Source organism: Trichosurus vulpecula, chromosome 2, assembly GCF_011100635.1.
Source record: "Trichosurus vulpecula isolate mTriVul1 chromosome 2, mTriVul1.pri, whole genome shotgun sequence".
NCBI lineage: Eukaryota > Metazoa > Chordata > Mammalia > Diprotodontia > Phalangeridae > Trichosurus > Trichosurus vulpecula.
The window spans coordinates 331297015-331317710 of record NC_050574.1 but is presented as its reverse complement, the minus strand read 5'-3'; the positions used below and the strand labels follow the sequence as shown (position 1 = coordinate 331317710).

General features: G+C 40.4%; 1 protein-coding gene across 1 annotated transcript in view; it reads left to right on the top strand.

Annotated features, from left to right (window-relative positions):
* The window catches only part of LOC118839981 (kalirin), a 413338-nt gene that overhangs the window by 256883 nt on the left and 135759 nt on the right, over positions 1 to 20696 (top strand). Inside the window, exon 12 of the mRNA XM_036747488.1 lies at positions 4367 to 4562. Within this exon, the coding sequence (XP_036603383.1) occupies positions 4367 to 4562 (196 nt within the window). The remainder of the gene's footprint in view (positions 1 to 4366; positions 4563 to 20696) is intronic.

The window sequence follows — 20696 nt, the reverse complement described above, 5'->3', positions numbered from 1 at the left end:
TAACAGACTCCTTTTTCTGCTAAAAATGGGAAGGATCCTAGAAAAGCAAGGAATGTCATGACCATCATCCTGCCTGACTTCTGCTCTATTGGCAGGGCAGCCCTGGAATCCAACAGCTGTGTTATAGCAAGGTCCACCTCTGTCACATACATGTTGCTGGGTTTTTTTCACCTCAACATTCTGAAGTAACACCTGGTACAAGATCTCATATCAGAGCTCCCTGTGAAATCTAACTAAAAGAGTTAACTAGGGCAGGCCGACTGGGGTTTTGGCACCAGGGTTCCAAATTTATAAGGTATCAACATCACTTGTGGTCCTTAGCAACACAGAAACAATAGCTAACTATCCTGTTAGCAATAAGTGACTAAAATGGTGTACCTGGGTAAATCCCTCCCTTGTCTAACACCTTCACCCCCGTCTAGTGAAGTCACCTGCCCCAACTGGTAATATGTGCTCTATTTGCCTGAGGTACAAAAATTCCTACTCCCTCTTCTTTTACACCTATTTTCCTCAGCTGTCTCCACCTGTTTTTATATTTCTTAGTCCTCTAGTACATCCTTTGTGCCCATGCCAAGGGCTAGAATTCTCTCTTGGCTAGGTAGGTAATGTCTAGTGTGGGCTATGTCCTGACCCCATTGTTACACTGGTATGACTGAGAGTCAGGAGCTCTATTCCTTCCTTTAATTTGTTGTGAATTAACTCGTTTAGGAATTTTCTTCAATCTTTCTATGCCTCAGTTTTCTCATCAGTAAAATGGATCACACATACCTGCCAAAAACAACAATAATGAAATCTTACAGAGTGGTTACAAGGATAAAATGAGGCAGTAGAAGTAAAGACACCTTGAAAAAAATTAAAAATACTATGCAATTATAAAGTAATTTTTTTGTATTCATTCATTCAAGGTGCATTTCCATTCCTGTTATGTTCAGAGTACTGCACAAAGAGCCATCCGGGTATAGAAAAGAGCATAAGATGGGGTTCCTGCCCCTAGGAAACCTTCTAGTGGAAGAAGCAGAAGCATGTATGAGGGGGTTAAGAACTAAAGTCTGAAGGGAAGACTAATTAGCAAATTCATTAGCTGGAACACTGTTGATATTTCTGTTCCCAACTCTTACCACTTATTTGTTTGAACTAAGGTCTTTTATCTCTTCATTAGAGTCATTAGTACCTTTCAGTAAATGATACTATAAAATCATAGCCATCAGAGACCTGCTTGGGGAATGGGTTGTTCTGGAAAGCCATATTTTCTAGACAATTGAGAGTTTACCCTTTTAAACACCAACACTTACTTTATTGTAAACATTTATAGATGGAAATCATCCTAAAATTACATGCTTATCTCCCTCTTAAATATGTAGTTTAACCTTTTCTTGATGACTCAAGGTCAGCATTATGAATAGCAATTACTGCACTGTATTATAAATGTGATGAAAATAGAATAATATTCTCTGGGCTTGTAAAGGTGTACACCAAATGACCCCAGACCACTTTGCTTTATGAGTTTTTCTGTTTGCTTTTTATTGTGTTTCTGTCACCTTATGGCAATTCAATGTAATGTAATAAACATTTATTTAGCAGAGCGAGCCCTGGGCTAGACGCTGAGACCATATGTGGTACCATAGGAAGAACGATGACTATAGAACTAAAAAATTGGGATCAGTCTTACCTCTGCAATCTCTGGGACATCACGTAACTTTCCTGACCTTCAGTTTCCCTATCTATAAAAATTAGGGTGTTGGGATGGATGATCTATGAGGTCCCTTACAGCTTTTGATCTATGATACCATGAAAGTTAAATTAAGACATGGTTCCTGCCTTTGAAGGACTTACAGTCTAATGGAGGAATTAGGCACCAGTGAAGATAAGAATGCATAGTCAATCCCATGTTCAGGGTATGATCGCCTTCCTTCCTTGAGGTTGCATGCTGCACTCTGCCTCTCACCTGGATCTGGCTCTCTGGCTTCTATCCTTGGCTTCAGTTCATCATTTGCATTCCCCTTCAGATCCATACGCTACTCTCCAGCCAGGAAAATGGGACACCAAATCACCCTTTGTCCCAGTTGTGATTGCAAATCTAGTCCAGTGGATCATTCAGCGATTGAGGGTCCAAAAGAAAATTCCCTTAATAAAAACCTATCCAATTATTCCCAAGTAAAAGTAGTCCCCAAGGCAGCAAAAAAAAAAGCAGGAAGGAATAGGTAAGTAAACGTTACTGGCAATTTTATTTTAATTTTTTAAGTTTTAATATTTTATTTTTTCCCAATTACATGTAAAAACAATTTTTAACCTTTTTTAATGATTTGGGGTTCCAAATTCTATCTCATCCTCCTTCTTCTTCATTGAGAAGGCAACAAATTTGATATAGATTACACATGTGCCATCATGCAAAATGTAATTCCATATTAATCATGTTGTAGGGAAAGAAAAAAACCACAGACCAAAAAAAAAAAAAACAACCCAACCAAGAAAAATAAAGTAAAAGAGCAATATTATTTGATCTGCATTTAGATCCCATCAGTTGTTTCTCTGGAAGTGGATAGCATTTTTCATCACAGGTCCTTCAGAATTGTCTTGGATCTTTATATTGATGGGAATAGCTAAGTCATTCACAGTTGATGATCACATAGTATTGTTGTTGTGTACGATGTTCTCCTGGTTCTGCTCACTTCACTTTGCATCAGTTCATGTAGGTCTTTTCAGGTTTTTCCGGATGCATCCTGCTCATCATTTTTTTATAGTACAATCGCATTCCATCACAATCATATACCATAGCTTACTCAGCAATTCCTCAGTTGACGGGAATCCTCTCAATTTCCAATTTTTTTGCCGACACGAAAAGAGCTGTTTTAGATACGTTGGTACAAATGGGCCTCTTTCCTTTTTCTTTGATCTCTTTGGGATACAGACCTAGTAGTGGTATTGCTGCATCAAAGGGTATGAATAGCTTTACAGCCCTTTTGGCATAGTTCCAAATTGTTCTCCAGAAAGTTTTCATCAGTTCCTAGCTCCACCAACAGTGTTCCAATTTTTTTCACATCCCCTAAAACATTTATCCTTTTCACTTTTGGTCATATTAGCCAATCTGATAGGTGTGAGGTGATACTTCAGATTATTTCTCTAATCAATTGTGATTTAGAGTATTTTTCATATTATTATAGATAGCTTTGATTTCTTCTTCTCAAAACTGCCTTTGCCTATTTATCAATTGGGGAATGACTCGTAATCTAAATTTGACTCAGTTCTTTCTATATTTGAGACATGAGGCTTACTGACATTTTAAAAGCAATCAGCAAGGAAGTTCCCTAGGGTCTCAGGAGCTCCCTGCCGAAATCTTTAAATTGATTTTGTATTCTTCTTGCCCAAAGGGCCCCTATCTGTGTCCCAGAATAAGCCACTTGGAGGAATAAAGTTAACTCAATCTATTCAAGGTTGGCTTCATTGTTTCTTAACTCACAACCGCCCCTGTTGGTGTTAGAGGTCTATGAAATTGACTCAAGCCTCTCCACTTCGACTAGCATCTTGATCTACAGCACCCATCCTTGGACCCCACTTTCTGATGTGTGTTTTTTTCCCCTTTTAGAATGTCAGTCCCTTGAGGGCAGGGACTGCTTTGCTTTTTTGTATTTGTATCCCCAATGCTGAATGCAGTGCCTGGTACATAGTAAGAGCCCAACCAAAACTTTTAAATTAATTTATTTATTAGAGAAGTACCAAGAAAAATTCTGTGTGATGTCTGAAGGGTAAGGTTGAGCATGGGGGTGAGGGAGCTGAGAGAGGATCAAGACAGGTCTCCTCAGAGGCAGCTGGTGGCATAGTGGTAAAGTGCTGGTCAGGAGTCAAGAAGTTGTTGTTCAGTGGTGTCCAACTCTTCAGGATTCCATTCAGGGTTTTCTTGGCAGAGAAACTAGAGTGGTTGCCATTTCCTTCTCCAGCTCATTTTACAGGTGAGGAAACAGAGGCAAACAGGATTGAGTGACTTGCCCAGAGTCACACAGCTAGTAAGTGTCTGAGGCCAGATTTCACTCACAACGATGAGTTTTCCTAACTCCAGGCCTGGGACTGTATCCACTGTGCCACCTATCTGTCAAGGAGTCAGGAAGACCTGAGTTCAAATTCAACATCAGGCATTTACTAGCCGTGTGGCTCTAGGCAAGTTACTTAACCACCCCCATCCTCAATTTCCTTACGTATAAATAGCAACTACCTCCCTGGGTGGTTGGGAGGACCAACAATATGCGTATTGTACTTTGTAAATCCTGGGCTGCTACATAAATGCAGCTATTATTAGAACTGTTACTTCATCTCTAAGATTCTGCATTCTTGTTCACCATTCTAAACTATATGGACGACACTTTTCCCAAAGGTGACGGCGGAGCTGGATGCCTGGAACGAGGACCTGCTGAGACAAATGAACGACTTCAACACCGAGGACCTGACTCTGGCGGAGCAGCGGCTACAGCGTCACACGGAGAGGAAGCTGGCCATGAACAACATGACCTTCGAGGTCATCCAGCAGGGCCAGGATCTGCACCAGTACATCATGGAGGTCCAGGCCTCAGGTAGGACCCGTGGCAGCCTCAGGGCCGGGCTCAGAGTGAGGGATGGGAAGAACGAGGATGGCAATGAGGCCCGTGTGTCTCAACGGGGCCCGCTGTGCAAAGCACCCTTGCATCTGTCAGTTAGCGCCAGGTTTGTTTGTTTTTGACATCGCTATGATAGAGAAAGCACAGGCATGGCTCTCCGGCGAAATGGGTTCAAAAGGTGGCGCTGTCTACTTCTGAGGGGTTTGGCGAGAAAAACACTTATAAATTTTAAAGTGCTGTGTATACGTGGTGCTATTCTCTCTATATATAATATATACATATACACCTATGCAATACATGTGTTGTATGTATGTGTATATATATATGTATGTGCATATATAAAAATATATGTGTGTATACACACATACATGTGTATTTATATATATTTATTTTATATATAATGTAAATATATACACATATACATACATATTTATTTTATATTATATATTATACACACATACATGCATATTTATATATTTATTTTATATATGTAAATATACACATACATACATTTATTTATTTTATATATTATATATAAATATTATATATACCCACATATATATTTATTTTATATACCATATATTCTGTATAGATATTCTATATATACACATACATATATATTTATTTTATATTATATATTATATACACAAATACATGTATATTTATATATTTATTTTATATATGTAAATATATACACACATAATTTATTTATTTTATATATTACATATAAATATTATATATACCTACACATATATTTATTTTGTATACCATATATTCTGTATAGATATTCTATATATACACATACATATATATTTATCTATATATTTATTTTATATATTTTATACACACACACATATATACACACACAAGCAAATGAATTGTCTTGCCCAAGATCATTCAGCTAGGCTATGAAAAAGCTCAGATTAGAATTCAGATCTCTTGATGGTTATCTCAGGGATTCAGCCAACTAAACTATACTGCCTCCTTACATAGATTATGCTCATGATGGCATTTGCGAGTAGAGAATAGTCAGGCAATCTTGACTCTAGAGTAATAACAGCGAAACATGCCTCTCTCCTTTTTGGCAGAGAGGGTGCAGTTCAAGGAATATGTTTTTCATATACGGCCCAGTTTTTCTTCTTTGTCAATCAACAAACATTCATTAAGTACTTATATGGACCAGCCACTGTGCTAAGTATTGGAGAGAGAGAAAAAAAGGCAAAAGCACAGTGTTGTTTTTGAACCATTTTAGCCCTGTCCAACTCTTCATGACCCATTTGGGGTTTTCTTGGCAAAGACACTAGAGTGGTTTGTCCTTTCCTTCTCCAGCTCATTTTACAAATGAGAAAACTGAGGCAAATAAGATTAAGTGACTTGCCCAGTGTCACACAGATAGGAAGCGTCTGAGGTCAAATTGGAACTCAGGTCTGTTCTGACTCCAAGTCCTGCACTCTATCCACTGTGCCACCTAGCTGCCCTGGAAAACATTGTACCTGCCCTCAAGCTCAACACAGAAATCACTGTGTGCGTACGTGTGTGTATGTATGTATGCGTGTGTGTGTGTGTGTGTGTGTGTGTGTATATATACACATACATACACACACACTCACACACATATATAAAAGATGGAAAGTGGTCTCTGATGGCAGACACTGAAGTGAGGATGTGGTGGAGGTGGGGAGCATTGTGACTTGGAAATGCCTCCTAGGGAAGGTAGGATTTCAACTGAGTCTTGAAGGGGGCCAGGAAAGCTGAAAGACAGTGGTAAGAAGGGAGGGTATTCCAGCTATGGGATCCCAGCCTGTGAAAATTCATGGAATCAAAAGGTAGAATGTCACATTTGAAGAGCGGTATATTTGGAGCGCAGATTTCATGGAAGGGATTTGTGTAAGGAAACCAAAAGGGGCTAAACTGTGAAGAGCCTTATATGAAATGCCAGGCAGGACTTTGTCATCGATCCTAGAGGTAATATGGAAGCACCACAGATTAAGGGGTAGGGAGGTGCCACGGTCAAACCTTTGTTTTATGAAAGTCTCTTTGGCAGCTGTGTGGAGCATGGCTTGCAGGGAGCAGAAACTTGAGGTTTCAAAACCAATTAAAAGCCTATTGAAATAGTCCAAACAAGAGGTGATGAAAGCCTCTACTAGAAGGGTGTGTGTGTGTGTGAGCAGAGAGACGTTATGAAAAATGTAGCGAGAGTCAAAATGGCTTCATTTGTAGAAGAGGTGTGGAGGATCATTTAAAAGTACCAATAATACAAAAAAAGGCAATGAAACTTGTACTTTAAAAAGAAAGAATGGATGGTCTTTCTGTGGAAACTAGAAGACTAAGGCTTAACAATCAACCAGGCTGCCTATAAAAGAACCTGGGTGTGATAGCAAGTGTGAATTGTAATCAAAATTTGGAAACCTATTCTAAGTACTGGTTCTCCATCCCCAATAAACATTTTATTGTGTTTTTTAAATGTAGATGTAGACTGAATATTGAGATAGTTTAATACAATTGAATGCAGTGATTCAATTAAAAGCCTAAATTATTCTAGAATTTTTCCAAATATTAATTCAACTAAATTAATTTACCAACCATTTATTAAAAAATTCCTACCATTCAAAGTACCATGCTATGTGCTAAGAATATGAAGACAGAATGAAAAATAGCTCCTGCCCTCAGGGACCTTATATTCTGCTGGGGAGGAGAGGAAGAAAGGGTGTTACATTCCCACAGGTAAAGGAACAATTATTGGAGAAGGGTGAGAGAATTTAAACTAGGGGGAAGGAGGTAGTATATATCCTATAGGAGATGATACTTGAGGGAAGCCAAGGGGCCATACTGGAAAGAAGTAGAAGGCCTAAGTCACATGGGATTTTTACAAAATGAATAAATATTTGGCTAATATGGCTCAACAATTAGATATGGCGTTGACATAGTTCTTCATTATCTTACAATACACCATATGAAATTATCAGAAATAGATATGGTTTTAAAATAACCTTAACATTTGAGAGTAATTTCAACAGGGAAACATCTTAAAATAAATTAGCTATGCTCTGATTGGTAAGGAAAAGAGATCCAAAGTATATGTGTGGAAACATGAAACATAACCTCTGTAATCCATTTTTTATGAATAGTACTCAAAGAAGTCATTGGGAAGATCAGTGTGAAGTGGTGACAGATTCCTGAATTGGGGGTCAGGATACCTGAGTCTTAACCTCAGCTGTACATCTACTTGCCTATATGACCTTAGGCAAGTGATTTCATTCTACTACTGTTGGACTAGGTATTCTCTAGGGTTGTGGGGTGTCTCTGCAAAGTTGGTTTAGGCTTCGTGGAATCAATTTTATCCGTTCTCTGAATATTCCCTGGTCAGAAATTAGTCTCCTCTACAAGCTGTATTCCCCAGCTTTGGAATGTCTAGGAGACTAACTTGTGGCTTGTTACTCGTAGAATCATAGAATATTAAAAATCAAGAAGGATTTTAGGTGTCATCCAGTCTTTTCTTTTTTCCCCCAAGGCAATCAGGATTAAGTGACTTGCCCAGGGTCACACAGCTAGTAAGTGTCTGAGGTCAGATTTGAACTCAGGTCCTCCTGACTCTAGGGCCAGTGCTCTATTCCCTTTGCCATCTAGCTGCCCTACGCCATCCAGTCTTGCACTCTCATTTTTTCAGAGATGGAAACTGAGGCACAAAGCAACTGTAAATTATAAATTATAATTATTTCCATGTAAATATAATTTGAGGTTTGTGAGACATTTTGCGTGCATTTCCTCTTTTGAGTCCTGTAACAACTCCATGAGGTCGATACTGCAGGCATTATCATCCCCATTTTAAAGACGAGAAATTGAGGTTCAGAGGGATTAAGTGATTTACCCAGGGTCACATGGCTTATTAGCATCAGAGGTAGAATTTGGACCTGTGTCTTCCTGAATCTAAGACCCGTGTGCTCACCACTATATCATAGCATCTCATTACTTTGGCCTTTATTAAGCTAACACAACCTTGGATTGCTTGGATGAAGACAGAAATTCTTAGCTCTATTTAAGTACGACTCTGTATTCTTCAGCTAATCTAGTAGGGTGTTTGTCTCAGAGTAAATGCCCAATAAACACTTTACGTGGTAGCATCTTAGAGTCGGAAGGGACATTTAGCACAGATGGCCTAGAATTAAATGACACAGCACCCCAGGGGGTTTTTCCTTAAGGGACAGATTTTAGGTCTATAAACAATCTAACTTTGGTGGCTCTTAATAGCATAACTTGTCTTTTGGGCTTTGACGAGTATCCCGAGCTAGCCAGCCCTGCTCTAGGGAGCAGGGGAATGTGTCTGTGCTTTTCTAGGGACAGGAGAAGCAACACTGCCCAGTGGTCTGAAATCCTTGGCACCACTGGGACTGCTTCCAGGGAGGTTGTGTGGTTACTGTGGTTATGACCAAAGGCTATCAGTGGATGTTAACTGTGTTTACCTCAGTTTCCTCATCAGTAAAATGACTGGAGAAGGAAATGGCAAACCACTCCAGTTATCCTTGCCAAGAAAAACCTCAACTAGAGCCACGAAGAGTTGGCCACAAATGAAAAATGACTGAACATCAACGCCATCACACTTACATACTCAGCCTTCCCCCAACTGGCAGGCATCCATTCCATTTCCAATTCTTTGCCACCACAAAAAGAGCCGCTAGAAGTCTTTTTGTGCATATAGGTCCTTTTTTTCCCTTTGCTCTCGTTGGGATACAGACCTAGTAGTGGTATTGCTGGGTCAAAAATATTATTTTTTTAGAATTCCTGCCTCTGTCACATAAGATCATGAAATTAAAAAAAATTTTTGAGAGATGCTTGGTATATGGAGGGAAGACCATGCAAAAAACTAGAAAGATAGGGTGATCACAGTGGGCCTTGAACGCTAGGCAAAGGAGTTCATGGCATAATAATAAGACTAATAGCTAACATTTACCTGGGGTTTTCAAAGTAATTTACAAATGTTATTTAATTTGATCTTCACAGCAGTCCTGGCTGTTATTATTCCTCATTTTACAGATGAGGAAACTGAGGCTGAAAGAGATTAAGTGATAGGATTAGAGACTTTACAGATGGAAGCGACCCTAGAGATGATCAAGGGTGGGGAACCTGCAGCCTCGAGGCCACACGTGACCCTCTAGGTGCTCAAGTGCAGCCCTTTGACTAAGTCCAAACTTCACAGAACAAATCCCCTTAATAAAAGGATTTGTTCTGTAAAACCTGGACTCAGTCAAAAGGCCACACCCAAGGACCTAGAAGTCCACGTGTGGCCTCGTGGCCTCAGGTCCCTCCCCACCACCCCCAACCCCCAGCTGATTCCAGTCCAACAGCATGACAGAGTAGAACATGTGATGGTTATGTGGCGTTAGAGGACATGAGTTCAAATCCCAGCACTGACACTGACTCTGTGTGTGACCTTGGGCAAATCACTTCACTTGTCTGGATCTTACTTTCTTCCCCCGTCGAATGAAGAAGCTGGACAAAGGTATCTCAAAGGTCCTTTTTAAATCTATTATCCTCTGATTTGAAAGTTATAAGTATTCAGTAAAATATTGAACAAAAAATATTCAGTAGCTGAGCTCAGGGATGAACATAGACCTTTTGACCTTTCATCATTTCACTCTTTGATCAGCCCCAGGAAGTCACTGGCCGTTTTTGAGCAGGGAAGAAACGTACAGGATAGAAGACTACCTGTCCCCACTGTTTGACTCCCTATTGATTCTTCCTGATGTCTGTGTTTTGTTGAGACTCGGCCAGAACAAAAAGCAACAGGTGCCCGGAACATAGGGAAAGAAAAGCAGGGCTGGGAAAATGGTCCCAGAGAACCTGGGTAGGAGACCGCTCACCATCTCCCCTTCCAGAGTGAATGTTGTAAGTCAAGAAAAGGAACCCTGCTCAACTCTCTCCTCCTTCTGTCCCAGGGTTCTGGCATCACCTTGAGGAGGCAGACCTTTTTCCCACAGAAGAAAGAACTCAGAGACAATTATCCATGGGAAGGGGAAGAATATTGGGATCTGGTGACAGCTGAGGACCGCCTATACCTGGAAGGGCTAAGTGGTGGGCACATCCCCAGGCATATGGGCTGCCTACCCACTTCTGATTTTGTTTCTTTTTCAAGGATTGCTGGGAACAGCTTGATTGGCCTGTGCTTCTCTGAGGGCTGAGACTTTCTGTTCATCTCCTCCCACCCTAGTGAGCTGCTCCAGCTGGCAAAGGAGATGAGGTTCATTAGAGGAAAATAGAAACTATTCCCAAGAAACTTAGCTTCCCTTTCTAGTGATTGTTTTCCCTTGTCCCTTGTCCTAGAAAGAGGAGAGTTAACACACATCAGAGCTGTTGGGGGGAGAGGGATGGGTAAAGTTTAGAGTTATCTTCCAGCCCTTGCCTAGAAGTCATGACCCTACAGTACCATCCTGGTCATCAGAGCTGACCTTTGCCTAAATCCAGGTGGCCATATTGTAGGAGCCAGAGTCCAGATCAGAAGACCTGAGGTTGCATCCTGGCTCTGCCACTTCCTGGCTCTGAGATCTCAAACAAGTCCAATTCATCTCTCTAAATGTGCAAAATGCTAGGCATACAAAGAAATGCAATCAAGAGTCCCTGCCCTCAGGGAGCTTAAATTCTAATGGGAGAGAAAACATGTGAATAAATAGGTACAGGCATAGCAGATGGAAGGTAACCTTAGAGGGGAGACTCTAGCTGCTGGAGTGACTGGGAAAGGCTTCATGTAGGAGGTGGTATTTGAACTGACTCTTAAAGGAAGCCAAGGATTCTAAGAGACACAGGGAGGGAGAGCAGTCCAGGGATTGGGGAACAGCCAGTGCAAAGGCTTGGAGGTGGGGAATGGAGTGTTGTATGTGAACAAAAGCAAGTAGTCCAAGAATACATGCACTAGATGTCCCTTTGTGTTGCTGTGAGGATCCAATAAGATTACATATTATATTGTAAACCACAGCATGCCATGCGAATGGCAGCTATGTGCACTCAGAATTGGGTACTAGGCTGTGAGGAGGCAGCATGGTGCAGTGCGGTGCAGTCAGGAAGTGCTCCTTCTGACACATACTAATTAAATAGATGAGTCCGTGTCCTCAAGCAACCCTAAGACTATATGTTGCAAATAAAGGAAGGCAAGAAGGAAATGAGCATTTATTGAGCACCTTCTATATTCCAGGCACTACAAATATTTCATAGGATCCTCACAAGAACCCTAGGAGGTAGGTACTATTATTATCCCTCAGGAAACTGAGGCAGACAGAATTCAAGTGACTTACCCAGGGTCATACAGCTAGTAAGTGCCTGAGGCTGCATTTGAACTCAGGTCTTCCTGACTCCAGGGCCAGCACTCTATCCGTTGAACCACCTTGCTGCCTCCTAGGCAACCACAGGTTAAGTGATTTGCCCAGGATCACACAGCTAGTAAATGTCTGAGGTTGGATTTGAACTCAGGTCCTCCTGACTCCAGGGCTGGTGCTCTATTCACCGCACCATCTAGCTGCCCTCTTCTCTGTATTTTTAAATGATTCCTCAGTCGCTTTCTTTTCTTCCTTTTGTTTTCTACCCTTATACTTCCATCCACCTTCATTAGTTAAAAAAGATAGACAGAGAGACAAATACATAGATACCTAGACAGACAGAGCTAGCATTTATAGAGAAAGTGCCTTACAAGTGTTATCTCATTGGATCCTCACAACAACTTTGGGAGGTAAACGCTATTAGTCCCATTTTAGAGATGAGGAAACTGAACCAGACAGAGGAAAGGGGGTGGGGAGGGAGGAAGAAGGTGAAAGAAGGGAGATGGATGGACGGACGGAAGGAAGGAAGGGAGGGAGGCCCTTATAACTATCTCACTTTCATTTTAGCATTTTTTTGGAGGCATTTGGGGTTAAGTGACTAGCCCAGGGTCATACAGCTAGTAAGTGTCTGAGGCTGGATTTGAAGTCTCATTTTTAAAAAAAATACCTCCTCTAAGATCTCCTCTAGCTCTAAACTCTACGTGAAAGCAGCAAGTCATAAAGATTAGTGGAGTACCATTATTCTGCATAGATTGGCTTAGGAAGATATTGAAGATAAGACAAGCCTGGAGAAATACAGTGACTTTCCAGCTGCTTAAGTCCCATTAACTTGGCTATCTAAAGCAATTTCTCTTGTTAATTGTCCTATATATGCTTCTCTCAAGCTTCAAGGGCTAACCCCTATTTCAAGTAGAGCAGGATTTCTTTAACAAACTATTGTCCTCCCATTCCTAAACTTCTCGGTTTTGGAATATTTCAGGGAATGATTTACTCGTCCTCCAGGACCCCTAATTTTTAGGCAGCATCTGACTTGCTACGTTATCTGAGTTTCCCAGCTTGCCTGATTGGGGCAATCCTTTGGTTACTTTTTGTCTTATTTTGAAATATCTTTTTTGATACATGGTACACATTTTCCTAGTCCTCCAATGGTGTTTCAAAATAGCCAACTTGAAGTCTGGAAGCTTTCTAATTGTGAAATAATTTCTGATGTTCTCCCTCGCCTTTCTCCTCCCTTCTCCCTGCAATACTTGGATTCTTTTCTTTCCTATGATTGTGTTAACCTCTTGTCATCAAGGATTCTTGGTTTCCCATCACCTGAGAAAATGTCAGAGCTAATCTTGTTGTGATCATTAATCATGAAACCAGCTTAAAACTGCAGTAAGACATTTCAGAGGCACTGCTCATACCTACCCCATGTTAAAAAAAAAACCACAGAAACACACAACCATGTTTTGATTAAAACTACAACTCAAACTATTGTTAAGAGAATAATTTGCCTATTAGTGGATTATATCTAATTTTAGACTTCAGTATTGTCGATGTTAATTATTTACGTCAGTACAGGCTTCCACCTTAATTAAAAGCCTGAAAGTATTTTAGATGTTCCACAAATGTGTTTAAGTGTTACAAATTTAGACACTGCATGACTTGGAACCAACCTCTTCAAATACACTTCCACGTGCTAATAGTCTTGATCAAGGTAGAAATATTTACTCAATTCAGCCCTTAACCTTTGGAATGGAAGTACAGTATGTGAATTGGATAAGTGGCTTTTCCATAGTCCGGACTTCAGAAAACTGTTGACTTTATTTAGAGGCACAGCGGAAAGACATTAGTCTGGGATGTGGGAGGACAGGGTTCTACTCCTCACTCCACCTCTTGACTACCTACCTGTTGTGAGCCTGGATAAGTGACTCTATCTCTCTGGGTGCCATTTTCCTCTACTATAAGATGAAGGGATGAGACTATAGCTCTAAGGTCCCTTCTATTATTAAAATTTCATTAATTAAAACCTACTACTTCTAAGTGTGTGTTAGTGGGAAGAAAGAAGACTACTTCATCCTTCTTAGGGTATTATCTCTTGATAGATTATCTTTCTTTTCTTCAAGAGTGTGGTATTGATGTTCTTATTGGGGAGCCAGATGCCAACTGTCCATCTTCCATAAAACGACCCTTTTATGTGCAGTTCACTGCTCCAACATTAACCTCAGGTCACAAGATCACAGGATTTAGAGGCAGATGGGAGCTTAGGTATCTTGTGTATTGCTCTCCTGTTATAAAAAGGAAAAGTGAGGTCTGAAAGGCTAAGCAACTCGTTCCACTTTTCTTTCCCAATTTGCTATAAACAATAGCCCTATACCTTGAAAAATACTCTGTTATAATCCAAAGTATACTTCATTCCCACCCCCACCCCATTTAGTTCTTGGTACCTAGAGGGAACCAGTTGTGTGCTCATTTCAGTCCAAATCTTAACACAAAATGCTTCTAATTTGGTTGATTCCACTTTAAAGGAATATTTTCTTTGATTGATAGCTGACCAATCGTTAATTTTTAGAAGCCAAATCCCCACTTTAAACAGACAATAAATCTGACATTTGTCTTTTTACACTTTTTCCCTTTTCTGATAAAAATGGAGGTGAGCCATTGAAATTCTGCTTGGAATATGGCTGGATTTCAGAATTTTTCTCAACTAATTTTAATATAATTGACTAATTAACCTAGTTACCAGCTCCCACCTGTCAAAATATCGGAGTGCTTGTGATGTGAATATAAGACTGTGATAGAAATTCAGCTGTTGGTTAGAGAATCCTGAAGTGTGTGCGTGTGTGTGTGTGCATGTATGTCCAAAATGCTTTGGGTCTTTTGGCCCTCAGCCAATGGACAAAGAACTGGGACTCAGGTAGGATTCTCCTGCTCTCCATTTGCCCTCTTTCTCAACCTTCAACTTCCCAGGAAAGAATAAGCATTGCCAATTGTTCCAGAGTCCTTCAGCACACACATGCCTTCTTGCCCCATAGAGAATTTCTCATTCCTTTTGCATGAGACAGGCATGTTCCATAAATCCCTTCAGTGGACACCCTTTGTGTGTGCCCCTTGATATTACTGATGAGATAGGATCTAGCATATCCAGTGGGCTATTGTTCTGTAACCATAGCAATCCAAAATTTGGACCAAATCCCCACAGAATTAAATACTCTTACTTTGAAAGAGACTGTTATACTTCCAAACATGTTTACCCTAAAACTATTTCCCAGACTTTTGCTAAAATAGGGAGGACAAGAAATTTAGAGGTAGGGGCAAGAAGCAGCCAGTAGCCCTAATGGGGGGCATCACTTTTTCTCCCATGCTATAGGCAACAACAGAGAAAACTCAGGCCTCTGGAATAGTGTTCCTGAACTGGCCCTTATGCAGCTGATTAGTTGACAGAAAGGAGAGCAGGAGAACCAAACGTGACTTTTTTGTGGTAGAGCAGTGTGGCTGAGGGTCCGGGTCAGGGAGGAAGAGGAAAGATACCTCTTGCTTGGAAGTCTTTTCTTTTGTGTTTGTATTTTCCTCTATAGCGTGTTCCTGAAGAAGTTTTTTGTGACATACATATTGCCTGAGGTCTTGAGCACATACACCAATGAAGGTTTTAGGCAGTGATGTTTGTCCTAAGATCAGAAGTAAGTGCATTCTTGACTGTATCTTCTGAGCCCTTCCCCGTTCTGTTGGGACGCGTCAGTGACAGAAGTCACAGTAACTTTTAGTCAGAAGCTTTTGGGTTTTTACAGCTTATTTAGAAAATAATCATAAAGAGTTATAGATACTTGTAGATTGCAGTAGATAATGTAATAGTCCTAAAGTACATTTCAGAGACCCAACAAAGTTCAATGACTGACTCCCTATTACCTACGAAAGAAAATCTAAGGTCTTTCCTCCACTCTTCTGGAACATCCACATTCAAACTCTAACCTATCTGTCCAACATTCCTTGAGGCCCATAGGGGGTAAGTAACTTGGCCAAAAGTCCATAGGGGACATCAGAGTTAGAATTTGGACCTAAGTCTTCCTGAGTTACTAGCTATATGACCTTAGGCAAGTCAATTTACCTCTGTTTGCCTCAGTTTCCTTGTCTGTAAAATGGGGGTAATAACAGCACCCGCTTCGCAGGGTTGTTGTAGGATCAAATGTGATAGTAATTGTAAAGTGCTTCACCTGGTGCCTGGCACATAGTAGATGCTTAATAAATATTTATTTCCTTCCCTCCTCTCGTCTCCATCTCCTTAAGGGCAGAACAGAAATGTCAACACGGGTACAAACTATTCATATGTTGAAAATTAATGGACGCTCTCCACTCGGCGGTGTTTAGCTGGAGAATACAATTAGAGGATAAATAGGTTTTTGGAGCAGTGACAGAGTGAGGGGGGAATCCCTAAAGCTTCCTATTTGTTAAGGACGAGACTGAAGAGAGTCATCACGTCTATCGTAGTCAATCCACAATATTATTCCTTTTATGAAAGGCACTGAAATGTATGATGAGGCATCAGCCTAACCCATCTCTTCCCAGATGCAGGTCTGACTGGAATCGGGATGAAATGAGATGAGGCAGAAGAGTCAGAGGGAGAGCTTGTCTTAGGATCACATCATAAGCAGGTGCCTGGTCCCTGCTGATGAGTTCTCACACTTGGAAAATCTATTTGCATGTTATGTGTGATGGGGGTGAACCACAGTTTCACCTAAAAAGGCATATCATCCTAGCCTAGCATACTAAACACCAGAGGCAGAGAAGGAATGGGAACCAAGTGGAATAAATCAGCTTGGTGTCTAGCAGTGGAGAAAAATCTCCAACTTCCACATATGGTGCATGAATTACATTTCCAGATAATCAACATGGAGGTCAGGGGGTCACCCCAGTTCCCCAAGAGCTAAAAAGGTGGGAGGTTTTCTTCCTTTTATATTTCTTCTCCATCTCAAGAAAGAGGATACCTGCTTTGCCCCTTTGGTCATTGAAAAAGGTAAATAGAAGAAGCTGGAAACCCAAAGAATATGTATGTGTATCTACACACACACACACACACACACACACACACACACACACACACAGAGGTATGTGTATATTATATAAAGGACTCCACATTTCCAAATATCAGAAGATATATATACACACACACATACCTGTGAATATACATATAAGTATATAAATTATATGTATGTATAGAGGTATATATCTATACCTATATAAACACAGAAAGGTATATATGTAAATGATAAATACTTATAAATAAATACACATATAAAAACACATACAGATGTATATGTGTATGTATCTATATACCTCTGTGTGTGTATATATACATCTCTGTATGTGTATGTCTATGCCTCTGCATATAGTTATAAAATATACTCCCATCACACATACACACATATGTATATATGTATATATACACACATATCTGCTGGCATACACATATACATATACACACCTCTGTGTATGCGTGTATATATTTTTACACACGCACATATCTGCTGATGTATACATATATATATACACACAGACACCTCTCTGTGTATGTGTGTATATACTTTTGTACACACACAGACATGCACACACACATATATATACACACACCCCATCACACACACATCTATGCCCCTCTATATGTGTATGTATGTATATATGCCTTTTCATATATATATATAATACACACTCATTACATATATACCCCTCTGTATGTATGTATTTACATATATATATACATATATACCTCTGAATTTATATATATAACATTTATGTGTCTATATACATATGAGTCTATGTACATATGTGTCTAGATACATATTAAATCTCTATATAAAACTAAGGAAGGAAAAATCCTCTGTCTTTGTAAAGAGCACTTTCAAAGATACATTTCTTCTATCCTTAGGAATGAAATCCCTCTCATTTTTAGCATGCAGCATCATGTTTTTGTACTCTCTCAGTCTTAGAAAGGGAGTGCCTAGAGTTAGGATTACAGAATCCCTAGGCAGAGTACATATCCCCAGAATTTGAGGACAAGACTAGAAAAATAAAACTCAAGCTAATAAGGATTTTTATAATATTAATGAGACTGGCCAGTTACAAGAGTATCCCGCCCTAAAAGGTGGTATTTGAGTTGGTTTTCATTGGGAAGTAGAGGTGGGGGAAGAGCCTGGGTAACTCCAGAAACCAATGGTTAGCTGGTTAGCTGATAAATGTTTAACCAGCACTCCAAAGGAAAAAAAAATAATGTGTGCACAATACACTTTTAAGTTTAATTGGCATTATTAACATTTTTTCCATCATTTTTAAAGCCTGGATTCATGGTGTCAAACTTAAATAGAAATAGAGCCATTAAACTGCACATAAGGATCCCTGTGGGCTGTATCATCTCTGTTTTATTGTATTTTATTTATTTTTAAAATATTTCCCAGTTACATTTTAATCTTTTTCAGCTGCACTCAGGAGTTTGGTGTGTTTGACACATCTGGTTTAGACAACTAACAAAACAATAAACCAAGCCCTGATTTGTAGCATTTTTCGATTTCTGGATGTCAATGCACCCACTGAAAATTCAACAGCTAGCTCCAGAGCTGGTTCTAGCTGACTCTAGCACAGCCATGCCTAACCTGCCTAACTAGGCCTCCCCCACCCCTGTGCTTCACGGAGAGGCAGAATTTTAAAGAGACAGTCTGGGATGGTGGAGAGAGGGCTTGATGTTGAGTCAGGAAGACTTGGCTTCAAACTCTGCCTCCTGTACTCACTAGCTGTGTGACCTTGAACAAGTCATTGTCTTCTTCTTCTTCTTCTTCTTCTTCTTCTTCTTCTTCTTCTTCTTCTTCTTCTTCTTCTTCTTCTTCTTCTCCTCCTCCTCCTCCTCCTCCTCCTCCTCCTCCTCCCTCCCCCTCCTCCTCCTCTTCTTCCTCCTCCCAGTCTTCCTGAGCTTCAGTTTCCTCATCTTTAAAATGGAGCCAATCATTTCTATATTTCTTACTCCACAGGGTTATAGTAAGACTAAAATGAGATAATATGAAAGCAGTTTCTAGAACTTAAAGCATTATGTGAATGTCAACTACTATTGGAGCATTTATGATTCTATGGAAAGCTGTAAGCTTATGATAACAAGGTTTAGTACTGGAAGGGACTTTAGAAATCATCCAGTCCAACATCCCATTGTATATAGGTAGAAGGTGAAGTTCAGAGAGAAGTTCATTGTTTTACCTCCCAGTATCACAGAGCTAGTAAGTAGTAGAACCTAGATTCAAATCCAGCTTGCCTTGACTCTAAATGTAGTGTCCATTTACATTTCACATTTTGTCCCCACTAATCTTTTTTTGTGGGGGGGGGGGAGGGAATTGTGCCCAAGGTCACACAGCTAGTAAGTGTTTCAAGTGTCTGAAGCCAGATTTGAACACAGTTCCTCCTGACTCCAGGGCTGGCACTCTACTCACACTGCCACCTAGCTGCCCCTGTCTCCATTAATCTTGGCATCACTCAATGGAGGTGGTTTTCTTGGAATGTTGAGTATGGGAGAAGTCTGTCTAGAACCCTTTAGTGGACAGGGTGCCCTAAGAACCTTGCTCTGAGCGGTCCATCAGCCTGTCTCTTCTCATCCATCCATCAATAAGCATTGATTGGCACCTACTACGTACTGAATTAGATGTTGCAGTGGAATCAGGAAGATTCCTCTTCTTGAATTCAAATCCGGCCTCAGACACTTACTAGCTGTGTGATCCTAGGCAAGTGATTTAACTCTGTTTGCCTCAGTTTCTTCATCTATAAAAAGATCTGGAGAAGGAAATGATACACCACTCCAGTATCTTGGCCAAGAAAGCCCCAGCTGGGGTCACAAAGAGTTGGACATGACTGAAATGACTGAACAACATCAAAAGACTATATGCTAAGCATTATGCTTGTGATTCACTATCACTGACAATCTCAACTTCTGTATTGTGGAAATGATGACTAACTTCTTACAACGTAACCCATAGAATGTCAACTCCTTGGGAGTCGAGGTTGTTTCATTTTGTTTACCCTCATCATCTTCAGTACCTGTCACATAATAGGTGTTTAATAAATGCTTATTGATTGGTTGATTGACTCACCAAAGGAGGAAATCACAGTAGGGGAGAGCTCCCATTGGAGCTCTTTCTTGGGTAACACACATTTTCTACACTCTGGAGGGTAGCCTTTTGTCATCTTTGGGGACATGGTTTAAATCTTATTAGAAGGCCACCATTGGATGCTCAGCCATAAGACTGAGATCAGGACCAGGATTACATTTTTAGTTGATTCTGTTTATTGTCAGGGACCTTAAGAGGCTGTGGGTCATAGTTTATAAGATGAGGAGCTTTGATAAACAGTGGAGTGGGCTGGGACCCAGGGCTGGGCTCAAATACTGGCTGTCAGAAAGGAGTTAAGTGTTTACAACCAGGTGAACCAAGGTGGAGAAAGTCAGAGACTGATAGGCAAGCCAGGTGCAGGTCCTGTAGGAATAGTAAAGCTCAGAAAGAGCTCAGTGTCGTAGAATCAGAGATTTAGAGCTAGAAGGAACATTAGAGGTCCTCAAATCCAACCCCCTCTTGTTATAGATGAGGAAACTGAGGCCTAGATCCATCCAGGGTCCAGAAGATAAGTGTCTGAGGCAGGATTTGAACCTTGATCCTCTGAACAAGATGCTATTTTCTGATGCCTGCTTCTGGGGGCCCTTTTCACAGGAGTGGGGTTCAAGCTCAGTCTGAGAAGAGCTCTAGGCTGAAACTGAATCTCAGAGGCACATCATTGCTCGAAGCACCCCCGTATATCTTAGAGG